This window comes from Pomacea canaliculata, linkage group LG8 (genome assembly GCF_003073045.1).
Source record: "Pomacea canaliculata isolate SZHN2017 linkage group LG8, ASM307304v1, whole genome shotgun sequence".
NCBI classification, from domain to species: Eukaryota; Metazoa; Mollusca; class Gastropoda; order Architaenioglossa; family Ampullariidae; genus Pomacea; species Pomacea canaliculata.
Window position 1 is genome coordinate 15,642,863 of NC_037597.1, and position 27,192 is coordinate 15,670,054.

The 27,192-nt window shown below is 35.1% G+C and overlaps 1 protein-coding gene across 13 annotated transcripts in view; it reads left to right on the forward strand.

Annotated features, from left to right (window-relative positions):
- The first annotated feature begins 1,369 nt into the window (after nt 1-1,369).
- Nucleotides 1,370-27,192, forward strand: part of LOC112570879 (CSC1-like protein 2) — a 41,299-nt gene continuing 15,476 nt past the window's right edge. For 5 of the 13 annotated variants that reach the window (XM_025249571.1, XM_025249576.1, XM_025249577.1 and 2 more), the window contains exons 1-16: nt 8,015-8,468; nt 10,151-10,370; nt 10,719-10,801; nt 13,334-13,357; nt 16,127-16,214; nt 16,613-16,650; nt 16,841-16,980; nt 17,229-17,280; nt 17,892-18,000; nt 18,323-18,396; nt 18,832-18,912; nt 21,105-21,228; nt 23,234-23,367; nt 23,844-23,969; nt 24,295-24,457; nt 26,510-26,616. In XM_025249571.1, the coding sequence (XP_025105356.1) occupies nt 10,248-10,370; nt 10,719-10,801; nt 13,334-13,357; nt 16,127-16,214; nt 16,613-16,650; nt 16,841-16,980; nt 17,229-17,280; nt 17,892-18,000; nt 18,323-18,396; nt 18,832-18,912; nt 21,105-21,228; nt 23,234-23,367; nt 23,844-23,969; nt 24,295-24,457; nt 26,510-26,616 (1,466 nt within the window). In that variant the 5' untranslated portion in view covers nt 8,015-8,468; nt 10,151-10,247. Of the gene's footprint in view, nt 1,543-8,013; nt 8,562-10,150; nt 10,371-10,718; nt 10,806-12,880; nt 12,902-13,333; nt 13,358-16,126; nt 16,215-16,612; nt 16,651-16,840; nt 16,981-17,228; nt 17,281-17,891; nt 18,001-18,322; nt 18,397-18,831; nt 18,913-21,104; nt 21,229-23,233; nt 23,368-23,843; nt 23,970-24,294; nt 24,458-26,509; nt 26,617-27,192 lie in introns of those variants that run through there. The other 8 variants (XM_025249569.1, XM_025249570.1, XM_025249572.1 and 5 more) reach the window with 8 other exon arrangements.

Genomic DNA, 27,192 nt, shown 5'->3' on the forward strand with positions numbered 1-27,192 from the left:
AACAGCGTTGTTTGTAATAATAAAAAAGCTAATCAAATTTAAAAGTCCACAATAATAATTTTTTAATAATTTTAATTGCATCAGCTAAACAGTTAGACAAGTGCCTAATAGAAATATATAGATATCTATATCTAAAGTATTTCAAGATTGCAATTAATGCCGATATAAGATGACATTGACTTAGCAGTTGACATATATAGACTTTCCCGTGATTTGAGCTTACGTGATTTTTCAATTTAAAAAGTTTTAAATTTTATTTTAACATTTTCTTCTCAATTCGAATTAATAAGAATGCAACTACAATTGTTAATTTTCTTCTAAAACTAGAGGAAGAAACACTGCTCATACGACTTCATGTATGTAATGGTCACTGAGCCCGCCTGCGTAAGTTGGCTCTATAAATGCATAATAATAATAAATTATCAAAAATATTGATTTATAAATTAATAACAAATTATTATAAATAATAAATGCAAAATTTGTAAAGCGCATACTCCCACTCCTAAGGAGCATGGTCTTAGCGCCTATAAGCACAAGAACGAAAGATGGACAGCATGCGAGAGACAGAAAAACAAACAAATAACATAAGAATTATAAAAGAATCAACAACGTAATAAAGAAAGAATAAAATCAAATACAGAAAACACAAAGAGGAACCAAATAACAAGAACAAGAGCTGAGAGTAACATGATATTGCAAAAGGAAGGGGGTGAAAAAGGACTATCATTATGGAAAAGGTTTCTATGAGTATATAATGTTTACGGAAAAGGATCGATTGAGGTGTCTTCAGCGCACGTTCAAAGGATTCAATAGTGGGTAGGTGGCGGATATGAAAAAAGAACGATCGAGTTCCATGCTAGTTCTTTTTCACACCATTCCCTGCTCGTATTCCATTTGCAATACCATGCTCCTCTCAGTTCTTATTTGGTTCCTCTATGCATTTTTTGTATTTGATTTTATTCTTCCTTAGCAGCAGTGTCGTCTGTTTTTAAAGGGTCTGCAATAATCGGCGAGTGATAGACTCAGGCCGGCCTCTCGACAGCGCGTTGAAACGGCACGTGGCCTCCTGGTTAATCGCCGAATGAAAAGCCATTTAAGTCTCTTTGTACCGGTGTGCACGATTTCCGCCGGTAAGCTTACACGACGATTAGCGGTTTTGAGTCGTAATTAAACGTCGTAACGCGAACTTCGTGGTTCATTTCATTATTAAACGTATTTTATATGTGTGTTTTTTTTTTAAATCATTACTGTGTTAGATAGGATAAGTGTTTACAGTATGTTATTTATGTACAGTATGTACGTATGTTCCGACTTGCAGCGAAATTCGGTTTACGACGCGACGTAGGAACGGAACAAAGTCGATCATAAGTCGAGGACTGCCTGCACACTTAGCCTCTTATATATGGTCCTTTAACCGTTTTCATGGGGGCGTTTGCATAATTCAATAACAGCACAGGAAATTCATGATCTCAGAGGCTACAGCAGGATGTGATGGACACAAACATATGAGATCGAGAGGCTGAGATCGATACGACAGCCAAGGTCAGATATACTTCAAAATTCATTGTTAGTTGAGCGGAGATATTATTTATCATAAACACTTAATACATAATATATATATAGCTGAATACTTGAATACAGGCCCGTTCTTAGCCCCCGCGGGGCCCGAGGCAAAGGGCATGTGCGGGGCCCTCACGCCACGATCACACGGTTTTAGTTGGATCTAAAGTCACTTTTTTCCTCAGGATATCTCGTCTTTTATCATTGACAGCACGCTGCATACACATTACAACATAAGCCTACGATTAATTTATTTGTAACGTTCAATAGGTTAATCAAAAGCGCGGGGCCCTAGGCAGATGCCTCGTCCGCCTGCCCCTAAGCACGGCCCTGCTTGAATATATCATAAATGAAATTGTAATCACTATAGCCCTATCATTGCATACTGCATAAGCGCTCCTGCATTTGCATAGGCAATCTAAGGTCATAGCTAGGTCACTTCGTCCCAAAACCATTTCGCCCTACTCCAGAAGCCAATTAATTCGCCCCACGAAGGTCCATTTCGTCCCAACACAGAAAAGTCAAATCATCCCAAGCCTAAAAGGCAATCGATCACTATTGAAAAAAGTGGCTATATTAACTAATTAACTGATTACCAAAAAAAAAAAAAACCATATATATATATATAAATATTTATACCCCTAGCAGCATCGGAAACCATAAGCTCAAGGGGTCCACCAAGTTTGTCTTGATCCGACTGTGATACAGGGGGTCAAATCTATCGCAATGCTTGACTCGTGGGGCATGGCGCTGTCAGCGCATGCGCACATAAGCCAAGTTCCACGCTCGCCGAGGCGAAACCAGAGTGCGGGAGATCATGCCCACATATAGCGGTCGTGACCCTAACAATGGCAATGACTCTTCGCCATGGCGTGCTACATACGACACATGCGGTGCAGGCAAGCCGCCATTTTCAAATGTGTGAGTCTACACTTTCCCAACAGAAAAGCTTCTCAAGCGGTCAATTTCTATACTGATACATGTGTTCGACGCTTCGATAACAGTACGTATAATTTTTATACTCTATATTAACATAGTTATTGAGATTTTAACTACAGAAATGTCCAAATTTAATGCAGAATATCATCTAAGAGAAAAAAGATTAAGAGTACACATTAAAAAACGCAATAAATGCACAAGTTTTCCAGACAGAGTAGAAATCGTGCTCAGGCAGTTCTGAACGCTTGCATTTGATAATTCTTTAGCCGTTAGCAATGGAGAGAATTTGGAGCTGTCAGAATTTCTCAAATTGCGATTTACGAAAGTGGAACGTAACAGAGCTTCGACAGTTCCGTCTGTTTACTGGACGATAGCGTTAAATGCCAGGTTTCTTCGGCAGTATAATATTTTTCTCTTATTTATTGTGGGTTTGGTTTTTTTTTTTGTCTTGCAAGTCCTGGCTGTGTGTGAACTATGCTGATTATTAGGCTCATAACCTTTCATGTTTATTTGTTCAAGAAGCAGTGTTTGTATGGTAAGGATTTTTGGTGTAAAATGTACTTGCTTTGTCACATATTGCTGATAATGTTGACAGATTTGGTCCTTTGGACTCTTAACTCTGCCTCTCAATTTTATAACTTTTTAGGCTAGCTTAAACGACTTTTTCAAACACCAAACTTTCCACTGCAGCAGCTATTAAGAATATTTGTCAAAGAGCAGCATAAGGATTGTGTTCCCAGTGGTGAACCAAAAAAAAAACTTATATAGATAGCCCATTGACAACGATTGTGACTGGAAGTATCATTTCAGACAACTTTAATGGTCTTTTTCAACAACAAATCATAATAACTGCATAATGGTCAATAATTATTTTACTGTTATTCTAGATAGCTGGCTGCTGGCATTTTAAGATGAAAGTGGTCACAGGGTGTGCAACTTCCACTACAATCTATTGAACCAGATGCAAGCTTCATTAATTAGAGCTATAAGCTGATTCCTCATGTCCTATGCTCCAGTTCTCCTGCACAAGTCATTAAGTAAGTGCAATTTACTTTTTGATTCATAATATTCATAATCCTTGTGCAGAAAGAAAATTTATGAAGCATGTGACCATTAATGGTCAAATGATTTCTATGTTATTGTGTGCTGCAGATTTAAGGAAGGAGAAAAAGATAATACCTGAACTGTTTGAACACAGTCATTACACCACAGATAGTGTAGCTTTTGTTGTGATGCTGCACTATGAGTGTGTTATTATTATACTTTTGATCTTGATTTGTGAAATCTTATTTGCCTTCTATATTTATTTCCATGCAGGTAACTACCAAGAATCTAGCTGAATCTGCAAGGGACAAAAATGTCGGAGGTGGAGAGTGATGACAAAAATGCTCCCACTCAACCCAAAAGGATACGGATAACTCCGATTAGATTTCGGTCTGTTTTCATTTCCTCTGCTTAATTTTAGGGAATTTTTTTTTTGGTGGACATCATGTAGGACACAAGGCTGTGTCTCTTTCTGGTAAAATAGCATACAGTGATGAAACAATTTTGTACAATAACAATAAAATGTTTCTTTAAAAAAATGTTAACAACCTATCAGCAGCTGACAGTTTTAAATGTACTAAGCTGAAAAAGTTTATGCAAATGTATTCATTTGACACAGGGATGCACAGCTAACAGCGAAGGAGAGAAGAGCCGAGGATCACTATATGCTGACCATTCAGTTATGCAGCAATGTCCACCACCATTGCCATACTCTTTGCCACTAGTGGTTGGCAACCATCTCAAGGGTGTCCCAGTAGCAGCTTTCAAAAAAGGACTGTTTCACCTTTGCCTTCACACCCCCAGCGCCTTCCGATTCCATTGTCTGGTTTTTCAGCCTGCCAGCATAAAGACCCATAAACCCTTGGAAGGTAATTTAAAGCCATTTGTTTATAATCATTTTAGCTTTTTTTTCTTCTTACCCTTGGCCAAGAGTTATGAACAGTGCTTTATGAGTTAAACTGGAAGAGGAAAATCCCAGCCTTTTGCCATAGTGAAAAAATTTGAAACAAATATGGATCACATATCAAATAGATATGACAAATGGTAAAGAGTAACAAATTAATGGTATTTTCCAGGCATTGTGAACTATAGCAAAGCTAGCAAAGATCAGTATTTTACATGTTTTCTGCTATGTGTTCTTAGGTTAGAACTAAACTAGAGAAAGTTGGGATGCAACAACTGTCTCTTCTGGAAGAGATGAAGAATGATACAAACAACCTTAAAAGGATGTTTACATGGATGGAGGAAAAAGAACAGGAAAGGCAATGACACGGGAAATCTGCCAGAGGGGTTCCAGTCTCCCTTAACAATCAGCAAGATATGTAGAGAGTCTTGAGGAAGATATGAAGACAGACCCATAAAAAAGGACATGCTTGTATGTGCTTTATTCTGATTTGTTATAGGAGGAGTCAAATCTTTTTTATCTGATTCCCTTTAAAGGTTTCCATACCATACCATTCATTGTATAAAACTAATGACATGTTTGCAGTACTAAAAAGGTAATAAAGGCATTGTTATGGTGGCATTGATTAGAGCAGATAGTAAATTTTCTGTACCCACTTTTTGCTTGTTGTATGAAACTTCCTGAATTGTTGCTGTCTTTTTTTTTTTTGGGGGGGGTGTCTTTAAATACTAGTTGTCATAACAGGTATTATAATGTTGCCCACTGCAATTTTTTTTAAATGATGTGTATTTATTTTGTCTGTTTCAGGAATGCCATTCGGTGATGCGTCGGGCTCACATTAAAAGCATGTAGTGATGGGGCATTCTATCTGTGCTATTTTAACTGAGTTGGCCTGATCTTACAACTTCAATGGGACTCAAGAACCACCCCTTCATTTTACAAACAGTTCAGGGTAAGGATTTAAATATTTGACTCTGTGTGTGTGTGTGTATACGGTACATTAATAACATGTCCTGTCATAAATAGACTGTTTGGATTGTTTCTTTATCTTTTAGTTATGAACCTTAACCTTTGACTCTGCTAGGTGCAGACAAGAATTTCGATGAGTCATAAAAAAAACATGACAGGAAGATAAATCAGGCCTGGAGAACTGTCCCTACCTCATTTTATTGTGATTGAATTACATTTGCCAAAATAAATATGGACAATGTTTTACGCAATTTCTAGTGACTGTAGTCCTTTAATCAGCTGGTTAACACTGTGTAGAAAGGAATTAAAATGACAGTTTATAGACATCTTTACAGTTCCCATGTATTGGGATTGTTTTTGAAATTAGAATTTCCAGAGTTTTTCTGCCTATAGAAATTCTAACTGAAAATTCAAATGCAGTTCCACTTGTAGTTCTTTCTGTTTATAACGCTTTAAATTTTATGCCACTTTACATATCAGTATAATTTGCTTGTACCTCTTTTTTGTTTCACATTATATTCTGGATTTTAGGGTCAGTAACTACAATTAAGTGATTACTTTTTTATGCAGACCTCATATTCTTATATTGTTCTATTTTTAGATGCTGCAAGAAAAAGTTATCCTGAAGCTACAGATGCTGACTTGCATGCATCAACTTTGGTTAGCTGGTGCTAGGGATCAAAGAATGGCAGAAGGAAGGGTTGAGCACAGCCTATACGTCAGTAATTGTTCTGGGGTGGAGAACAAGTAAAGCTGTGCAACTTTCTACCTACAGTTGTAAAATTCTTGTACATAACCTGCATATACTAAATCTGGATTTATATAATTATATAAAACTGTGCTGTGATTATTATTTACTCTAAACCATTAATTTATCAATGAGGATATTTTCACCCGATCAATAAGAGATGTTGTGGTAAATTCAGAATCATTTATATGTTTACAGTTTTTTCTAATACCTTCTAAAATTCTTGAACATAATTGTGTTTCAAACATGTGTTTGATGTTTCCTTTTCTTATGATAAAGGTGCAATTTAAAATTTTAATCTGTTTTAAAGATTGTAGTTAATACCATAAGCTGCAATCCAACTAGAACCTTTTATAGTTAATTCATGACTTTGATTTATTTTTCGAAATGTCTATTAAAAGCATCACTCTTTTTTGACAGCAATTCAGTTCATACTTATCATTTGATATATTGTCATAGGATCTTTGAACCTTTTCTTTGGGAAAATGTAATTAGTGTTAAGGAAACTGCAATTTATTTTAATTGTTTGTCAATGGATACATGTTTTGCATCGTTCTACAATTATAATTAAATAACGAATGTTGCATTAATATATCAAGAGGAAACATCTTTTATGTATGCAAAACAGACAATGCTTTAAAAAAATTATATATATTTTTAAAATTATTTTTTTTATCAGTTTGCTTTTTTATCCTTATTTATGATAACATTTTTCCTTGATAAATGATAAATTGTTTATGTATACAAATGAGACAATGCTTTAAAAAATTTTTTATATTTTTAACATTATTTTTTATTAGTTGCTTTTTATCCTTATTTGTGATAATATTTTTACCTTGATAAATGATAAATTGTTTATGTATACAAATGAGACAATGCTTTAAAAAAAAATTTTATATTAAAAAAAATTTTTTTAGTTTGCTTTTTATCCTTATTTTACCTCAATAAACGCCAATAAATGCAAATCATGTTTGTTTGTTTTTTATAACATTTTGCACTTTTGTGCATCTTTTGCTGCTTGTTATATTATATATATATTGCAAAATACACAAATTATTAATCCATTTGATATTGGTATTTTTAGGAATTTTGGCATGTCTTGATTTAGAAATATGTAAATCAGATATGCCGAATCCCTAAAAATACCAATAATCTGAAGATTAAATAGTGGGATATATAAAAAAAAAAAGATGGGACGTACCCATGAGCCATCAGGGTTGACTAGCGGTCACAAGGGGGAGAGAGCGCCACGTTGTTTCACAGGTAAAACCGACATGACCCCGTTGTTACGGCCCGGTTTCACTTTCGCTATGGGTCGGACGCCATTTTGCCACATGGCCCCCGGATACTCAAGACATGTGTCCCACCTGTAGCCAATATTCCTTTGCTGCTGGGGACGTTGTTCGAACTATAGAAACGCAATTAAGCTCATATCTGCCTATTTTAAACAGAACCATGCAAATAAGTTTAACCACAATTTTACTTAACAAAAATGGTCTCTTGGCCATTTGATTTTTCTCTTTAGACTATCTTTGAAATTTAAGATTTTGTCATCATTTTATTGAGAACTTAAAATGGACCATACAGGGGACGAATTAATGGTAGGGACGAAATGACATGTGTGTGTATAAGAGCTATATAAAGAGAACTACCGAAAGATTTCAGTGCCAGTTGAACTAGATAATTTGTTAAACCACGGGCTGGTGATCTTACTCCGTGAATTAATACTATGGATACCGCATGGACAACATTATTATCTCAGTCTCACCATCCGTCGCCTGTATCGAGCAGACGATAAATAATACCCATAGTCCATTGCAACAGTTTTGACGTCACGAAGCGGAAGGTTGTCGGAAGTGCAGTTTTTTACGCACAGCTGCATGGATAATAACTAAGTAGGCTCTTGTAGCAACTTGCGTGGGTAATGCATGCAGGCATATGTAGAAGTCTCCGTAGATTTACAGGTGTTCTTCGCAGAGAAGAGTTAACGCAGCAGGTAAATTGGTTCGGTTAGTGCGCAGTATTCGTGATGCACAGCTCCACATCGTATGGGAAGAATGAAATCAAGAGGATTTCGCCGATTGTAAACATTAGACCATGACGAGGTTGGCAAGGTAACGCGTTAAGTCAGTTTCTAAAAATCAACGTTGCGGATTCAGACGGGCTGACGGAAATCAAGAGTTTATTTGGATTAGTTGATGAAGGAACCGAACGATTACAGCATGGACGTGTATTTGTGATTACAGCTGTCTGGAACTGACATTCGAGAGCAGAATTCGTCTAACATCAGTGATTCATTGCTCGGTAATCTGGAATTATCATCAATTTATAGTTGCTTATCTTGGGTGGTGCAAGCGACAACAATATTCTTACATGCTTACGACTTATATTTTTAATGTAAGGAAACTAGCTGTCTTTTTTAAAATAAACGATTGTTTTCGTCTTTCTTTGCTTCTTTTATTATCTCTTTAGTAATGGCATCAGAATGAAACCAAATCGGCAGATGCAATACTCATAGTCACTTATGAAAATGAAAGCAGTGATAAGAAAGTGAATACGTGTGTGTATGTGTGTATATAATGTGTCCATGCAAGTATGTATTGTTTCCCATTTACCGCCATATTTTTCACAGTGCAAACCCATTAACAGATGTGCATTTCATTTATACATGATCCTGAAAGGAAGTGCAGTATTTATTCACTGCATTATGTCTCTCACAGTTTGCTACTTAGTTATTTGAGGTCTAATCAATATGGAGACCTACTCTCAGGTACTTCTTTTGTTGTTCAGAGTATTTTAGTGCAACTTTTAGGAGCACTGTTTTACAGCAGTAGAATAGACAGCTTGGATATGGTTTTAGAGGTGTATACATGTCGGCATAAACAAAAGTCCATTGTGTCCATTGTTTTTCTAATTAGTTTTTCTCAGTACGTTGTAGTAAGACTAAGAATGGTACTGCAGCTGGGCAGTTTTAGACATGTCCATTTAGTGTTGAAGTTTTAACACATTCTGCTGGGCTTAGTTTTCTTAGTATCTATAGAACATGCTTTTATTTTAAGTATACAAGAGGCTCACCCTTAACTTTCCCAAAATCTCATTTTTGTTTCATAATTAAAAATTTTCATAGTGTGTTGGTTTTTGAGTTGACAAATGTGATTTTGTACATGATATGTTGGAATGTGTCTGGGTGGGAGAACTTTTAGCACAGATTTAAAAAAATGTTAATCCTGCATCTTTATTGCTAGTCAAGTTGCATTGTAGAAGATCAGCTTATTTTCTTTTCTTCGTGTAAAGAGAGACATGAACTATTTGATAAAATGATGCTCTAATTGTTGGGGTTTTTTTTTTGCGAGTGTTGCATTAGATCTTCCATTATCAGAATTTGGATATTTACAGTATAGTACAGTGCAGTAGTCACTAGCATTGCATTACATGTCAGTAATTCATAATTTTATTAAAACCATTTTATAATTAACATATAAGCATTTTATAATTTATATAATTAACAAGTAAATGGTTTGCCATTTTATCTTCTTTCTTTTAGCCATAATTATGATTTTAATCAGTCATCCATCCCAAATCATCTGTAGACTTTTACTGTGCAAGCAATCATTTTTTTTTTTATATTGTTAAATGTAGTACTAATACTGTCATTCTGCATTTCTAGGCCTCTTCAAGTGTTCAGCATATTTGAGTGTACCCTTATTTAATAATCAAATGACTTGCTTTTTTTTCTAGAATTCTTTCACAATTATGAAAATGCCATTACATAAGACAAATAAATTGGTTTGGAATGAAATAATAAATAACATTTATTGGAGATTTTATTTCATTACACATTATCAGATTTAAGCTTTTAAATGTTTAAGTATTGTTTGATATTTTTTTTAGGCACACATCTTGGGTTAAATTGATTTAAAAAACATTTGAAAGAGTTACAAATCAAGCATATTTATATTGATGAATTCAACTTTTGTCTATTGCAGATTCAAATACCATGGCATAGTGCAGCAGCTATAGAGTTCATCAGAAAGTAAGATCTTTTGCATCCAAAACCCTGCCATCAGAAGGAAACATTTAAACATGACTGAAAATGCATCAGTGCCTGTTTGCCAGAGTGGCTATAATCATAACCGCACTTTGGTCTTGTATGATGCCTACAGTGGAATTCCTGGCACTCTTGCAATTAATGCTATAGCTTTTGTTGTAAGTTTTTTTTCAAGAAATGACTATATATGACAAACTGCTGAGTTAGATTTTTAATTATAGTCCAGTTTAGTATATTTTGTTGGCTTTGAGTTTTTGCCTTTCAATTTGAAATACTAAAGCTGAGGATGGTATTTTATGTCGATATTAAATGATCATCTTTCACTGACCAGTATCTGCAAGAATTATCTACCAACCTACACAATATATAATTTACTTCCCTGTTTGCCTAATTTATAAACATGCATCTGTATCACAGCTCATTGGAGACACATTAAGTTTAGATCCTCTGTGTGCTCAGTCTCATCATGTTCTTGCTTTTTTTTCTAATGCTTATTTTTATGCCAGGTACTACTGCTGCTTTTTACACTGCTGAGAAAAATTGCTTGGGACTATGGACGATTGGCACTTGTCAATAGGACAGAAGAAAAGTAAGTTTTGTGAACCAGTAGAAAGTAAGAAAAACTTTTCAAACTTATTTTCTGATGTGGCACTACCTTTTGCAATTGGATCTTGTTAATAGTGTGTTATGTCAAAACAGCTTCAGATTGACAGTATACGTTGCTAAGTCTTCAGACTTCAGGTACAGTGGAACCTCGGTTAGCGAACGCCTCGGATAGCGAATTTTTCGGTTAACGAACAAAAATTTCGTTAAAAGTTTGTCTCGGATGGCGAACAAAATTTCGGATAACGAACAGCCACGTGAACCACACGTGACCGACCAGCATGACATCATTCGCGCTCGAGACACAGTTACGATCAGTCGTTCCTTACCTGTGCGCATTCTTCTTATTTAGTGATTTGTGTGCTTTATTTTAATAAGACAATCCTCAATCATGGCTTCAAAGAAGATTAAGAGCAATTAATAGTAGTGAGGTAATTACAAGGAAGCGGCCAACAATTGAATTGAAAAAGGAAAGGATTTCATGAAGGTGGCATACGTCTGTCGGATTTGTGATGTCGTATTACCGAAGAGTTTTACAAAAAAGGCAGAAGGAACAGACACTGGACAAGTTTTTTCCTTTAACCTCAAAGATACAGAAAAAGGGAAATCACCCCGATTTTATAATGTCACGTGTGCTCATGGAGGGGGAATCAGTAACTACACCCCTTCCTCCCCACACCTGCATCCACCCACGCCGTCAAAACGGCAAGTTTTCTGATGTTTAAATGCTTTCATTAATGTTTTTTCATGTTTATTTAACTCCATTTATATTGCATTATAACTGTTCTCATTAAAACATACCTATATAGCCTGTAACTTTCAAACATTAGCGAGTCAACAGGGGCTGGGAACCAATTAAATCTATTTCCTTTATTTCTTATGGAAAACATTGTTTCGGATAACGAACATTTCGGATAACGAACAGCTTTCCAGAACGGATTAAGTTCGTTAACCGAGGTTCCACTGTATTTTATTTTATATAAATGGTTTTTATTTATGTGTTTGCCTTACATGATATATCTGTAAATATATTTATTAACTTTGTCTGAGGGCTGAAACCTGACTAAGCATTGAGGCTCGATCAAGTACTTACTAATAAAATATAAACCTGTTTCTAAAATTTTGAATTCTAAATTAATTTTTAAACAAAGTTGTCAACAGATGGTAGTCAGATGTGATCCGAGCTGCTTATTTTTCTCTTATATTAGTGACTCTTGGAACCACCTTATAAACTGAAAATATCATCAGTCTGAATCTTTGTGATATGGTCTGAGAAGAACATTGCTGTCTTTTGAATCCTTCTGAAACACTCATGTTGCCAGATTATGATTCTTTATTTCACATATTGATCTGATTTTCTATTTTTTATCATAATTGACACTGTGGTTGTTGGTGTCACAACTTCCTTTTCATTTCTAAGTGTGCCACATTGTTGTGAACAAAGGCACTCTTAGATTGTTGTCAGTGGCTTTGTGGCATGTTCTTGCAGGTTAAATGAGTTAGCCTCATGCCCAGTCCTCCTTTTGTGACTGGACTTTGGGACATGGGTGATTTTGGGGTGTTACATAGTCTGTAATGTTTTTATGCAAGGAAAGCAGAGCAAAATTGAGCACACATATCATTCAACCAGTTACTTGCTACATTTAAAATTTATTGATTGCTCTCTATAATTAAATGTATAAACATGAATTATTTAAAAAGGAAAACAAATATGATCACAATAATTTGATCAGTCAAGCAGCATCTTTTGAGTCCTTTGCTGGTAAAAAATAGTGCAAATTGATAAAAAGTAATTATTGGCTGTTTGCAACAATAGTACATGTGTTACTATCACAGTATACTACTTCCAGTGCTTCATTCACTGGATCATTTTTCAGCTTATTTAATGGAGAGTAAGGAAATATTTTAAGAAATAAAATCAGGTTTTCATCATTGTTTTTTTGCAAATAACTCATAAATTAATATTTGTTTTTATTAATCTACTTACTAGATTTACTATTTAGCACATATAAATGCAAGGAGAATTGTAGATGAAAAGAAAATATTTCTGAATTTTCTTTTTCAGCATTTGTCAAAATCTTTCAAAGTAAGAATGTGACAGAATTTACTTGAAACGATGGGGTTTATAATAGTTGATGTTTCTTTCCAGCGTTTTGTTAGCATATTGTGTTATCTTTCAACATGGACATATTAATCAGCGCATATATATATAATTTTATCATTTTGTATACTGTATTTTTAAATGTATGAATATAAAAATTGTTCTACTTATGTTAAAGAATGAATCATTATCTTATCAGTTTTCTTCATTTCTTAATAATATGAATAAACATACTTCATTTTAAAAAGACAATTTTTTTTAAGTTGAAAGTTATTCAGTTTAACATTTCATCATTGATTGTATGTAGTTTGCTTTTATGATTTTTTTTCATTTATTTACAGTTGCACTTATACATTAAAAAAAAATCTTTGTTAAATTGGCTTGCATATTATTTTCTTCTTTATGTTTGCCTTGCAGAAAACAAATCACAGGATACAATGTGTATGAGCACAAAGGAATTTGTACCTTTTCTTGCACATGGGTCTTGCACTAAATTTTACTCTCTTTTCATTAAAAACACTTCTTGCTTCTAGGATGCAAGTCATTACAGGCATGTTTGTAACAGCATTGATAGTCTGGTGAGGGGACATTCATCCAGAGTGTGGTGCACTACAGACATAATTGGTGGACTGTATTATTCCTCCATGTGTAAAAGAAAATCTGCTATTTATCTGACTAGATTAGATAAAATATAAAGGAAAACACAAGACATATTTTGCTTTTGTCTTTTCGTACATTTTGTTTTTAATTTTCCTCATCAGATCATATTGGAGGGCTCACCAAACTCCATATTAACAGTTGGTTATTGTTGACAGTGTAATGGAGTTTGTAAAAGAAAAACCCAAGAAATTTAGGAAACTTTTCACACATGACTTACCTGCTTATAACTTGTAAACCTTTCTGGCTTTGTTTCTCTTGGTGAGCGTACAAGTCTGCTGATACCATGGTATGTGTCCAAAAGTGATTGGAAAGTAGAGTGTATGTGTGAGAAGTTTCCATTTCATAATGTACATATCTGTCAGTAATGACCTTTGAAGCACTGCATCTGGAATTAAAGGAGTAGTTTCCAGATCATCTGTTAAAGTATTGTGAAGGCATTTAAAAGTAATTTCCTTATTCAGAAATATCTTTTATTTGTTTGCCTGAATTCAGAGGAATAATACAGGCTGACTTTGGGTGGTTGAAAACTGGTGGAGGATATGCATAGGGAGTATAACCACTTGGCTGCTGGAATAACATGGCTTTTATATATCATTTATGCACATGACAGATCAGCTTTTTGTGCCTCATTTGAGATTAACAATAAAACAAGAGTAAAGAAATCTGTTTTCTAAAATAGTTTACCACTAGCAATCATACATCGCTTTCCAGTTTTATTATTTCTAACCTTATTATTTCTAGACTACTGCATCTCTCTTCTTGCTGGCTGTCCACAGCACCTTATTGATAAGCTTCAGAAAGTCCAGAACTCGGGCTGCTTGTCTCATTTTCCGGACTCGAAAATCTGAACATGTCACACCACTTCTTCATTCTTTTCATTGGCTACCAATTACAGCTAGAATAGGCTACAAGCTCTCAAACTCTATGCTGTGGATTCTTTGAAGGCTTCTCCCCCAACTACTTTACTGAAATCTTGTCTGTCCATACTCCTGCCCAAAACCTTTGCTTCTCATCAGACTTGCGCATTCTATCCTTCCCTCCCACAAAGACAGTCGCATACGGACAACGGACGTTCTCTGTGTTGCTAAGGAGTGGAACTCTCTTCCACATCATATTCACCACGCTGAATCCAAGGCTACATTCCAACATATCTGTTCACAAAGTAATATCCTTGAATTACTATTCTCAACTCCCTTGCAATGTCTGTCATCCTAACCATCATGTAATGACTCCATCTCACACTACCTTCATCCATATAAAATGTTTACCTTCTACTCTTGTACTTCATCTTCATGTTGTTCAGTGTACCTATACGTATCTCACTGTCCACTGGCTGTTATCATTTATCATTATTGGTCTGCGCAGAGAGTGCGATCTATCTTGGTCGTGATGCTGCGTGTTGTAAGTTCACATTACTATTATTAACCTTAATAACCATTTATACCTATTTGTCTATGACTGACTGCTGTTAATATCAGTCTAGATGATAATACATTAACATTCTAAGGCAAGTAAGCAAGATATAATTTAAAAATATCTAGTATATCTTTCATTTTCCCACCAGACTTGCTCTTCATCCATTCTCCCATTCTCATTGAATGGCATGTTGAAAAACGTTTGCTAATAACAAAAACAGTGCACTAAAGTAAATGAAACTGGGTATGACCATTTTTTCACCCAGTAAGAATTCTGTTGACTCTAGGAAGTTTTTATTTATATAATATCAACACATACTTTTAGCCCCCCCATAAAAGTAATGGCCATAACATGAGCTGCTTTATAAACTGAAACTTCTGTGTGAAAGATTGGTTACATTATGGTGTAAAGGTTGACTCAACACAATCCTTTTCCTAACAATTTATTATGAGAAATAATCTCTGAACAATGGCTTAATTTGATGCTCGATATTCCTTTATTTTCATGTAAGTGAAAACATTAAAAAGGTTTATAGGATACTAAATTTGAAATATTGTTCATGTTGCAACTGCTGTCTTTAAAACAATACTGTAGAAAGAGTTGAAGCTGAATAGTTTAGGTGGATTGGAGACAGATTGTTGTATGGGATTGATATGAAACAGTTATGACTTTTGCTTCTTCTAATGCTAGATGCATGTGGAGATGAAAGTTGCATCATGCTTTAGTTATTGGATTATGAAGATTTTATAAGGAAGGGTATACTAGGTTGCATATTAATTTGTTAGAGAGTTAAGTTTTTGAGTACTTATATAAACTATCGAAGAAAATCTTTGTCTTGTAACAAGATGTAAGAGTTTGTCTTCAATTAATATTTTTGTATACATTTATAACTTATGCTAAACAGATTTAGGCCACAAACTTGAAAACCGTGATATTTTTCATTTGCTGATCTTTCAGTCTTAATTCATGTTTGAAATAATTCCCTTAGGGATTTTATTTCAAGCAAATCTTTGAGTTCTTGAATTCCTAAGGCACATGTTTTAACTAGAGTAAATATTTTTATCAATCTGGAAATAATATTTGGCTCATGTACTTATATCAATGTGGAGTTTAGTGAAGATGTGTTGGTTTCAGATGGACCTCTCTTTTCTACGGAGACCACGATAAAAGATCACTTGGATCTCAGGAATCAGTCGACACAACAGTCAATTTACAGGACAAGGTTTTTATGAAGCACATTTTTCTGCTTACCGTAAAGTAGAAGAGCTGTGTTTTAACTAAGATATGCATTTACTAGGCAAAAACTGAGGTGATTTCATGTCAGTTGAATGCAAACCCATCATGCAAAGAATTCTACTATTGTTATTTTTAGTGTTATCTGTTTAGAAGTTAATTGTAAAAGAGCAGAGAGTGTGGTATTTGTAATAGAGAAAGACTGGAGATTTTTTCTTTTTCAGTTACATTGAGCAAACCCATTACATGCACTACATTTTACTTTATTTTAGTGGTGTCTGCTAAAAAATTAATTGTAAGAGATCCAGAGTAAGGATGTAGGTAATAAAGATTAAATCAATTTTGATGTAATGCATAAAGAAATTTTGTTTATGCTTTCTTCACCAGGGAGTGTTCAGGTGGATAGTGGCTTTTGTCATGCTGAAGTGAGTACAATTCTGGTTTTTCTTGAAGCTTGTAATTCTATAGTTTGTTGTTATTTTTTTAAATAAGCCAATCTATAGATGCAAAAGAAGCAGCAGATCATTTCTTTTGGGGAGGTTTGGTGTGTATATGTGTGTATGTTTTTTTTTTGCTGGTTATGTTAAACTGTGCTGTATTTTATTTTACTCTCAGGGATACAGATATCTTTCACAAGTGTGGACGTGATGCAGTGCAGTACTTGTCATTTCAGCGCCATCTTTTGGTTTATGTAACTGTCATTACTGTCATCTCAGTAGGTGTGGTCCTTCCTGTCAATTTCCAGGGAAATCTACGTGAGTGACTGAAATATTTCGCCCTTTTTTTACGTGGTGTGAAAGCAGTGTATTTCATGATGGATTGTATTAATCTTAAAACAGTTTGAGCATATTTCAAAACGGAGGTGTGATATATGTTCTGCATAGATATTGGGAGTATAATTTAATTGAAATATTTATGGTAATGTTTGAGATGTGTACAAAATAAAGATGAATATTTATCTGATAATTTGCACTGCAAAACATTTTATAATTGACTGTTTCAGTTGGCAATGCTACTGAATTTGGCCATACTACTATTGGCAATCTGGACTCAGAGTGAGTTACATTAAATTGAAAATGAGTATTAGCCCTCCTTTACTTGTTATTTTTTTCTGATTTTACCTTCGAATTCAAGAAAGGACTGTTGTGGATTTCTTTATAGTGGCCTTTTTTAAAATTCTCAGATTTATTTTAAAGATTATGTGGCATATGTGTTTTAAAATTCTAGACCCAACATTCACTTAATTTTTGCATATAATAGCGCCTACTCCCTGTGAGGTTACTCTCAGTTTTAGAGGAATACTTTATGTTCTTTATAGAAACATAACTAAAGACAAGTCAGTAACTTAATGCCTGTACTGGATTTGCAGCCGGTAGATGTGATGGGGTGAGTTTAACAGTGCATAAAGGAATATATAACTCCAAAACATATTGGAGCTGTTTTAGATCTGGTAGATGAAGCAACATAAAGCAACAACAGTCATTGTAATGGCAGCTTTTGTTTCATTTAATATCTAGATTTTTCCCTGTGAATTAGGAAATCAGCATCCACACTACTTAGTTTCTAGAATGTGAGAGAGAACTTTTTTAAAAGTATTTTAACTTTATATATCAAAAATGTAAGTTTCATGTTTACTTTATGTCCAGTTAACCTTTTATGTCTTTAGTTCTCCACTGCTATGGGTACATGCAACTTTGGCTGTACTGTACTTTATCATTCTTATCATCATTCTTCGTCATTTCCATACCAACCTGGATGTTGAAGAGGATGAGCAGGTAATGAGGAAATATCTTGATGGACTGTTTTAACGAGCAGATTTTACAGTAAGGAATACTTTAACATTCTTCCCAACCTAGTAAAAATGCTGCATTGTGACAGTGATTTTGATTTAGTTGTATGCTACTCAGGTATGCATAGACTAATTAATGTTCTCAGACACTGCAGTCACCACTTTTATTTGCTGTAATGTACCTGAACAGTATATACATGCTAGAAGTTTTTTCATTCTACAGTACACATTCTACATAAAGCAGTAGTTTATTGTGACTTGCTTACAACTTAAATAGAGGAAATGCACTTTGTAACTTTTATTTTCAGGTGTCTCGTACCCTTATGATTTCCAACATACCACACAACAAGTGTTTTGCTGAAAACATTCAGCTGCACTTTAGGTAATTTACTTAGTAGTGAAATTTGTATAACAATATTACAGATTGGTATAGACAACAACCAGCAAAAAAAAAACTTGAAGAACTTGAAAAAACATTTGGTTCTTACTGTGAAAGCTAGAAGTGACAGGAATTTGCCAATATATAGAAGATGTTTGATGCTAGGGAAAACATATTGTAATAAAAATTAGCCTAATGCAAGATGCCTGTAAAATTGATTAATTATCAATAATAACTGAAACATCAGATTTGCAATGATGATTTCTCTCCCTAGAGAAGAAATATTGAAATTGATGATGGTATCTTGGTTTTTGTGTTCTTTTATAAAGGTGAGGTAAAGATTCATCTGTGTAAGTTTTGTGTTTGTTTTTGAATAACATTGCTCTTCATCACATGTAAAAGATTTCAAATCATATTTTCTGTTGCATGTGCCAACAGAGAAGCATACCCAGAAATGACAGTGTGTGACATTCAGTTTGCTTACAACATCACTGAACTTGTGTCCTTGGACAAGCAGAAGTAAGCATCATTATTGCTGCTATATTTCTTTCTTGATAGTTGTTTCCTTCTATCTACAGAAGAAATAATAAGATTGAAAACTTGGCTCGGTTCATACTAACGACAGAACTAGAAGCTTTAGAAGCAAAAGAAAGGAGAACTTGGAGTCAATATTAACTTGTACCATTAAAGCATTTTCATGAACATATTCTTGTTATTTGGTTCCTCTTTGTGTTTTCTATATTTAATTTAATTTTATTCTTAGTTTAGTATAGTTGTTTATTCTTTTATAGCTGGTATATTATATGTTTGTTTTCCTGTCTCTTGTATGCTGTCCATGTTTCGTTCTTGTTATTAAGCGCTAAGAGCATAATCCTTAAGAGTGTGAGTATGCGCTTTACAAATTTTGTATTTATTATTATTATTAAATATAATCTCTTCTCTGATTTGATAAGATTACCAGATTACTTAAAGAGGAAGGATCAGCGGTACCTGATGACACTCTTAAAATGCACTTTTTATATTTTTGAAAGTGATTTCTGCAAAAAGTTGCAATAAAGCACAAACAGTTGGTCACAATAATTTTGTTTTTATAGATACATGACTCTTGCAAGAGATTGTTAATGAAGCAGAGCTAGTCTACTGATGTGTGCTGGTGAAGAATTGACACTAAACAGATGGCTGGTCATTTAAACCAAAATCCATATCTCCCCTCCTGCCTGAGACAAATTGACTTTACCATGAACATATGTTCTATGTAAAACAACATCATCCCAAACCGAAAGTTGGCCCAGGCTAAATAAATATCTGAGGAATAACACCTGAATGTCTGCATATGCATGTAATAAGAACCTATAAACCAAAGATTAATGATGACAAATGCTTTTTTAAAAAAGAAAATTGCTTATCCTCCACTGTGAGATTTTAAGTGACCATAATAGCAATAATAGAATTTGTATAGCACAGTTCCCCCACATGAAGACAAGTTCATTGCACATCACAAGAGATCAGAGGCAGTTGGGAAAGAGGCCGTGTGATGAAGAAGTCACAATTGAGTACACACAAGCATAACATACTTATAGAAACATGCACTGGTTGGCATTACAAGAACATGAAAGAATGCAGAGATATGAGTGGTGGGGAGAAGGGACAATCAGATGAACAAGTAGGTGTTTCCAAAATGTTTCAAGTCCAGATCAGAAGGCATGTACCGACTCCATTGTGCGGAGAGATGGAGGTATGCCATTCCAAATACTGAGCTCTGTGGAGTTTGTCAAGCAGGTGGCCAAGAAGATTTTTGAACAGAGAGTTACAGTAGTCAAGTCTGTGCAACTCAAATGCCAATATAAAGATGCTTGGACAGCTGCAGATTCATTTAATAGGAACCTCCATACTAAAAAATAATGACGAAGGCTTTTTAAAAAAATGATTTAAAAGAAAATTGAGTTATGCCCCATTATGTGATTTGTTTTTTGAATGTGTATTGCCAAGCCATTTTCTTTTAGTAAGATGGCGGCTGAACTTGTTTGAAAAACACATGGCTCTGTTGATATTTGAAATTAATATCTACTCCTGTCAGTCGAGGTCTTTGGGCCTGGACGGATTCAACTTTCGCTGTTGAGACTATATGGTAGCTATGATTGGAGCAGTGTGGTTTGGGTTGAAACGACAGGTGACCCATAGCAACACCATTTGGTTTACTAGCAAGTACAGATGGTACAATTCATTCCAGTTCTGCTGTACAGATGTGAGACATGGACTTTGTTGATTTGAAAAGAACACAAGCATTCATTTGGCCATGTGACTTTGGCATGACATTCTGTTTAAGACAATCCTTAAGAGGGCCTTGGAAGGATGGGGGAGGGGTCAATACCAAGGTGGACAAAGAAGGAAACATAAAAGAATGGACTAGACATTCCATTCAGGGTTTGCTCCCCACCACCCAAGACATGCCTAATTGGCAAGACTTAACAACCACGGCATCTAGCCATTTGTTCCCCATGATGACCTGTACTGATGAACCAGCCTGAATGCTCGTTGGCTGGTTCCAGTCAAGGGATAATTGATGAGTATAATAAGATAACACTAGCATGTACATTTCTAATTTTGAAGCTAAGTATAATGAAAGTGCTTGTTTGAGCCCCATTTAGATATTGCATCCTTAAATTTCTGCTTCTGATTCAGTGTTTCTTTTCTTGTAATGCTGAACACAGAAAGGCTGCCAGAGAAGCTAGGATTTATTCAGAAATGCAGTTGCACAAAACTGGTAAACGACCAGTTATTTATCCGTACACCTGTGGTCGCTTTTGCTGCAGCCCCTGTTGTGGATGCAAAGAGGTAGGAAGGGTTTTTATGTTACCATTTGTCTTATGTTTTAAAGTACAAAGTATGTGTATCAGATCTTGGTATTTCTATTGTTACTTTGACCACATGTTTTTAGGAGTTCCAGAAAGAGTAACCTCTGAAATTCTAGTAGCTTACTGTGTTTCAAGACTGATTTCCAAGAAACAACAAAATGAGGATAATGTCCCACTATTTGCCATCTTGAAGAAAATTTATTTTTGGATGATTGAATGTCAAAGGTATGTGCAAATTTCATGGAATTAATCAAAAAATCAAAATCAAAACAGACTTTATTGTCTGCCCAGGAGACCCAGGGCAGAAATTTGTCTTTGCTCACATACCCATACAGACATTTAACACACAGTTAGGAGTAAAAGTGAGGAGTAAAATAGTGTTGATTGCACCAGTCCATCAAAGCAGTGTATGTTTATCCTAACAACAAACCTTGGGTGACCAAGGGCCTAAAAGCACTGCTGAACAAAAAGAAACATTTATTATTGATGTTATTTTTTTAAGGTTGGTGTTTTCTTTCTTTACATTCTTGGTTGCTATCCATTTTTGTAAGGGAAAATGCCTTCACCTTAAGATTGGTTGTGGTGAAAGGATCTTTGTGGATTTATGATGTAGTCTGATTTTTTTGTGGCTTCCATAGCTATGTTGTTGCTGATCTGCTGTAGCACATAATGTATTTTGTTGTCTGGTGTCTTTGATGCTGGATATTTAAAGGCCCCAGTGGAGGCAGGCCTATGATAGAGAGGCCCTACCCTTTCTCTGAGCTGTTGATTTTATTTCGCATATGCTGCCTTTTTCTCTTTTGGTTAGATTGTGCTGTTTTTAGTGTGTATATTTCCTACCTTTTTTAAAAAGTGCTTTTAGGAAAAAATCTCTTAATGTATATTTGTTTATGCCCTTTTTTTGTTTGTTTTGTTTCTTTCAACTATACTGTTTATTTTCTTTTTTATTTTGGTTTTTGATTTTGATGCTTGTTTGAATTTTAAAGTTTTCCCTTGAATGCAAGATTACTTTAAAATGAGTTGGGTAGTTTATTACAAGATAATTCTCCAGATCTGTTTTAAAGACTGTTTCATTTGCAAGATACCCATGGACAGTTCTGGCACAGAAAAAGGTCCAGATTTGAGTTTCCCTGATGATGCTAGTGCAGTCTAACTCTTGGCAACACCTGTTTTGTTTGTACCAGGCAGGCCACATAAAACTAGTACATCTCTATGCAATCAGAGGGGGAAGGAAATGGACAGCATGTACTGGTTTTATGCAGCCACCTTTTAACTCTTCAAAGCTTGCAGTGTCCGTGTTAAGTTTAAATCTACATCAACCAACGAGTGTTTTAAAAAACTATTAAATAGCCTAACAATGGATTTTTATCATGAACTATTATTATTCTTTATTATTGAAAGTAACTTGAGCTTAATTTCTTGTTCAAATCATGTCAGCCTATAAAGTTTTATCTTTATTAAATATTTGTTATCCTTTCTTCTTTTATTTATTAGTTTAATCTGTTATATTTCATTGCAGTCAGTTTGTACTTTACTGAAATTCTAGGTTGACCATCCTGCTTATGTTCTGTATAATTTTTACTTTCTAAAAAATGTCATCATTTCGATAGACTTTCATTTTACAAGACTATTTGACCTACTGAGGGATGGTTTGAGACAAGACCATGTGGGAGTACATTGATTGCTTTGCTCAAGATATTTTTAAGCTTGTCTCTTTGTTGACTTTTGAGGATACACTTTAGCAGGGCTTGGGATTCTGCATATCAAAGATTTTTTGTATGTTATATAGCAAGCTCCATTTAATCTCATTCCAGATATTTCAGTTTGATGGGATCTTTTAAGGAACAGATTAAGGTTTTTTTCCCCTCTTCTTTCTTTTTTTTTTTTTTGCTTTTTATTATCATTTCCTCAGTCAGTCATCTTCTGTGTGACAATGCCATTTCTAGCGAATAGTTATAGTTGAAGTGTTTGTTTATGGTGGAAAGGTGGATGCCATTAACTTCTACATGGATGAGGAGGCAGAACTACAGCGTGCTTGTGATGAAGAAAGAGAAATTGCTCATAAGACTGCGATTGGAATTGCCTTTGTTACTTTTGAGTCTGAAATGCAGGCTCAGAGGTATGATATGTGTATATATATATTTAGGCGTGTAAATTAGAGAAGCTGCTTTGTGAGACAGTTGTAGAAACTTTAAACGTTGAGTGTAAACTCTCAGCTTTTGAGACTTAGTAGATGACATGATGTCAATGCCTTCTTGTCCATCCCTACTGTTTAGCTGGATTGGTTGTGGGTTTTTTAAAAAAACAATAGATTTTTTTTTTGCTTTTATAGCTGAGACCATTGCTCATCTGACCAGTTGAGTGACCCATAAACGCTTACTGTCAGGGAGTCAACTTTTGATACCATATAAGCATTAATAATAGCAGGCTCGCATTAGTAATCAAGAGTATGTCTTCAGTCACAGTTCTCCAAAAATAAGAGATTAAAAATAGCACACCTTATCTGCAAGATTTTTTGTCACAACTTTACATATCTTTAATTGTAGAACTTACATTTCAGAAATTTTTTGAATGAAATATGAATACTTCTTACAGAGTGAGGGCAGATTTTCGTGCAAATTGCAAAGGTACACACAATCCTCAGATGTCCAGCGTGTATATGGAGCTGCATGTTCAGGACTGGCAGGTGCACTTTGCACCCCCTCCTGAGAGCATATATTGGTAAACTGTCATGTTTTCATAAGTGTTACATGACTTTTCAACTGGCTGTTTTCAAGAAGGTTGAACTTATTTAGAATGTTCTGCAGCATAAAATAAATATATGTTCAAATTATGGTATCTTTTCTTAAGATGATTTTTAGCCATCAGCATAGGCACATATACATAAACTGAAACTATAAATTTGTAGTGATCTTTCTGAATTCATATACTACACATTTTATTGATGTTCAAAATTGGACAGCTGATAATATCTTACAAGTGCTGCATTAGTGAAACACATTTACAGTTTTGATAAAGTTACTTACTTTTTTCCCATTTGTCTCAGGGAGAATTTGTCAGTACCTGAGTGGAAGTGGTGGACAAAAGCTTTCTGTATTAATGGATTCCTGCTGGTTCTACTATTCTTCTTGACTACACCAATCATGATTCTTCACAGTCTTGACCTTCTTAACATAGACATTAAAAAGCCTGTGGAAGAACACCTACATGTAAAAAGACTCTTTTTGTTTGTTTCTTTTCTTCATACTGTACCAGATGATATGATTATGTGGTGTTCACCCTACTAGGTACCAAATTCTAGCTATCCATTCCCAACTGGCCAGAGTTGACTGTACAGTGGTTTTGTGGTGACAAGAAGGAACCTTTCATGCCTGTGGTTTAGCCTGCCTTCTACCAGCTTCTTGCTTGTTGACTTCAATCCTGGCCATTTTGTTTGCACTCACTGTGCGATGTTTGCCACTCCTAGTCTGAGCACAGATGGAAATAGGTGGTAAGGTAAAAACCGTACTGGCAAATGACACCTCATCCTGTTTAACAAGGCTAGACTGCCAGAAATGCTTTGTTCTTTGCCAGCATGATGAAGCAGGTTTTTACATCACCACTGCTGGATGAGAGACTAGTGTGTCTGCCTGAAAGACTGAATAGTTGAAGTGCACTTAAAACATTTGACCAGTTTACAGTGTACATTCTTATTCTTCAGAGACCATTGATCCCTGTTGCTTACACGCAGTCCTAGGCTTCCTTCCCTCCATATCAGACTTGTCAATTTGCCTTAGAGGTCAAAGATGTACCTTAGATATCAAAGAAACATGTGTGGCACGTTCCAGTAGCTACAGGCTCAAATGCATTAGTTTTGAACTAGTTATGTTCTGATTTTGAGTCGATGTATGACAAATAGATGAGGGTGGAGGAAGACACTAAGGATGATCTCAATAAAAGCAGTCAGCTTGCATAGTACCCTTTCATCAAATTTTGTCTGTCAGCATATTAGTGTTTACCTTATGTTCTGCCCTCTACAATCTGAGTGTATGTATAAAGATGGTAGTATTTTCATGCCTACCAGGCAATGGTGTGTTTAAGAATAACTCTTAACAGAGCAACAATGGACTGGTCAGTTCCCCAGCCCTGGACTCCAAACAAGTAGAGCACGCACAACAGTTGCTATATCAGCTGTGGTGCTTAGTGTTTCCCAGGAGCGCCTAGCAACCTCTCTGAGATCAAGGGCTTGGACTGGTGAATGTGAGCCTGAATGCTTGTTTAATCCAGTAGGAGAGATTATGATCTGCAGATCCCTGGGTCTATAAGACCATCTAGAATGTTTTACCTATACCAACATACCTCCCTGCACTTGCTCACCAGTCTGGACCCTACTGCCTGCAGATAGGGACAAGGTGGTGGTGCTCTGAAAAAGCCTAATAAGGAGGTAGAACACCAGGATCTGCCAGTCTTCTACTCATCCTGTTTCTTGTACCAAACCAGGAAGGGTTGTGGAAACCTATCCTGGACTTTACTTGACTATGCCTATCTCCATTTGTGGCACATATTTATTTCAAGTTAAAGATAATGCAATTATTCACTATTCCTCCAAATTTGAAGTAAATTCATTTAGAAATAAATTTATATTTACTTTTCCACATCACTTAATGGTCTCTGTGCTAAACATTGTAAGATCAATATTTAAACACAGCCAAACTATAAAAAATGTTCCCATAAAAAGATATATATAGCAGTTTCACTATAATAATTTTAAAAATGTCTTCATGATGGTACCCCATAACTTAGAAATTACTACAGATATTTGCTTAATTTTTTTTCATTGATCTTTTAGAAAAGACTTAAAACAGTTTCAGTATTGTCGATTTTAGATTTTAGCTACTCCTACCTACTAGAAAATTCAAAACTACCGGGAAACAACTCTCAAAACAGTTCCAAGGAAGGTAACTGTACAAAAACTGATTCCTTAAGTCATATCCACAGTTGCTTTGTCTACATGTCTACATCAAACAAAGAAATTGTCAAATATCCTCCTCCATGCTTGCATTCAAAAATTCAGTTTTGAAACTATTACACATTTTAAGGTGTGATGGTGAGAGTGGTGGTGCTATGTGTCATAACATGTACATATGCATCATTGCTACATTTTTCTGAAACATGGTCTGAGTATGTTTCATTTTCAAGTTTATGCACTCTCTGCTGGTGATCATACATTATTCAAACAAATATGTTTTGCTTTCTAAATATTGCCCCTTATGTGTTTGCAGAGCCCTCTGCTGGTGCAGTTTTTGCCTACCCTGCTTCTTTGGACTTTCTCTGCCCTTCTTCCAAACTTAGTTTACTATTCTGACCAGTACATGGGCCATTGGACAAAGTAAGTCATGCACTTTTCTTTTAAAGACTAACCTGAATGGTTTGCCTTTTTTGCAGATATCGGTAGATATAGGCGATATAAAACTAACCTGTAAATTTCAGCCTCCAAAACCCATTCGTAATTATCTGCTACGATTCACACCTGCAATCAATGAGCGCTGATAACAGTCTACTATGTCACATTGGTACATCATTCACAACATTGCCTACAGTCAACACCAATCAGTGAGAATGTGTGATAGTTTGAATTATTTGGACACTGACAGTCTGCATTTCTCGTGGTTCTGAAAAACTGCTACTTTAGCACGAGAAATGCAGACTTTCAAGATAATGAAATTAGACTTTAACAAATCATTTCACTTGGCATTTTTCTTTATAAGCCCATGGTATTATTTTTAATGTTTTATGTTACTGTATTGTTATTGCTGTTCATGTTTTGGGCAAGAGCTACAAATGCAGTGATAGACCAAAAAATTGTACTGGTATTGTGTATGAAAATGATGCAAATGCTGTAGAAATCTTGTTTCTTTTCAAGGGTTTTTTAATTAAAAATATCTTACCTTTTTGTGGGTTTGCA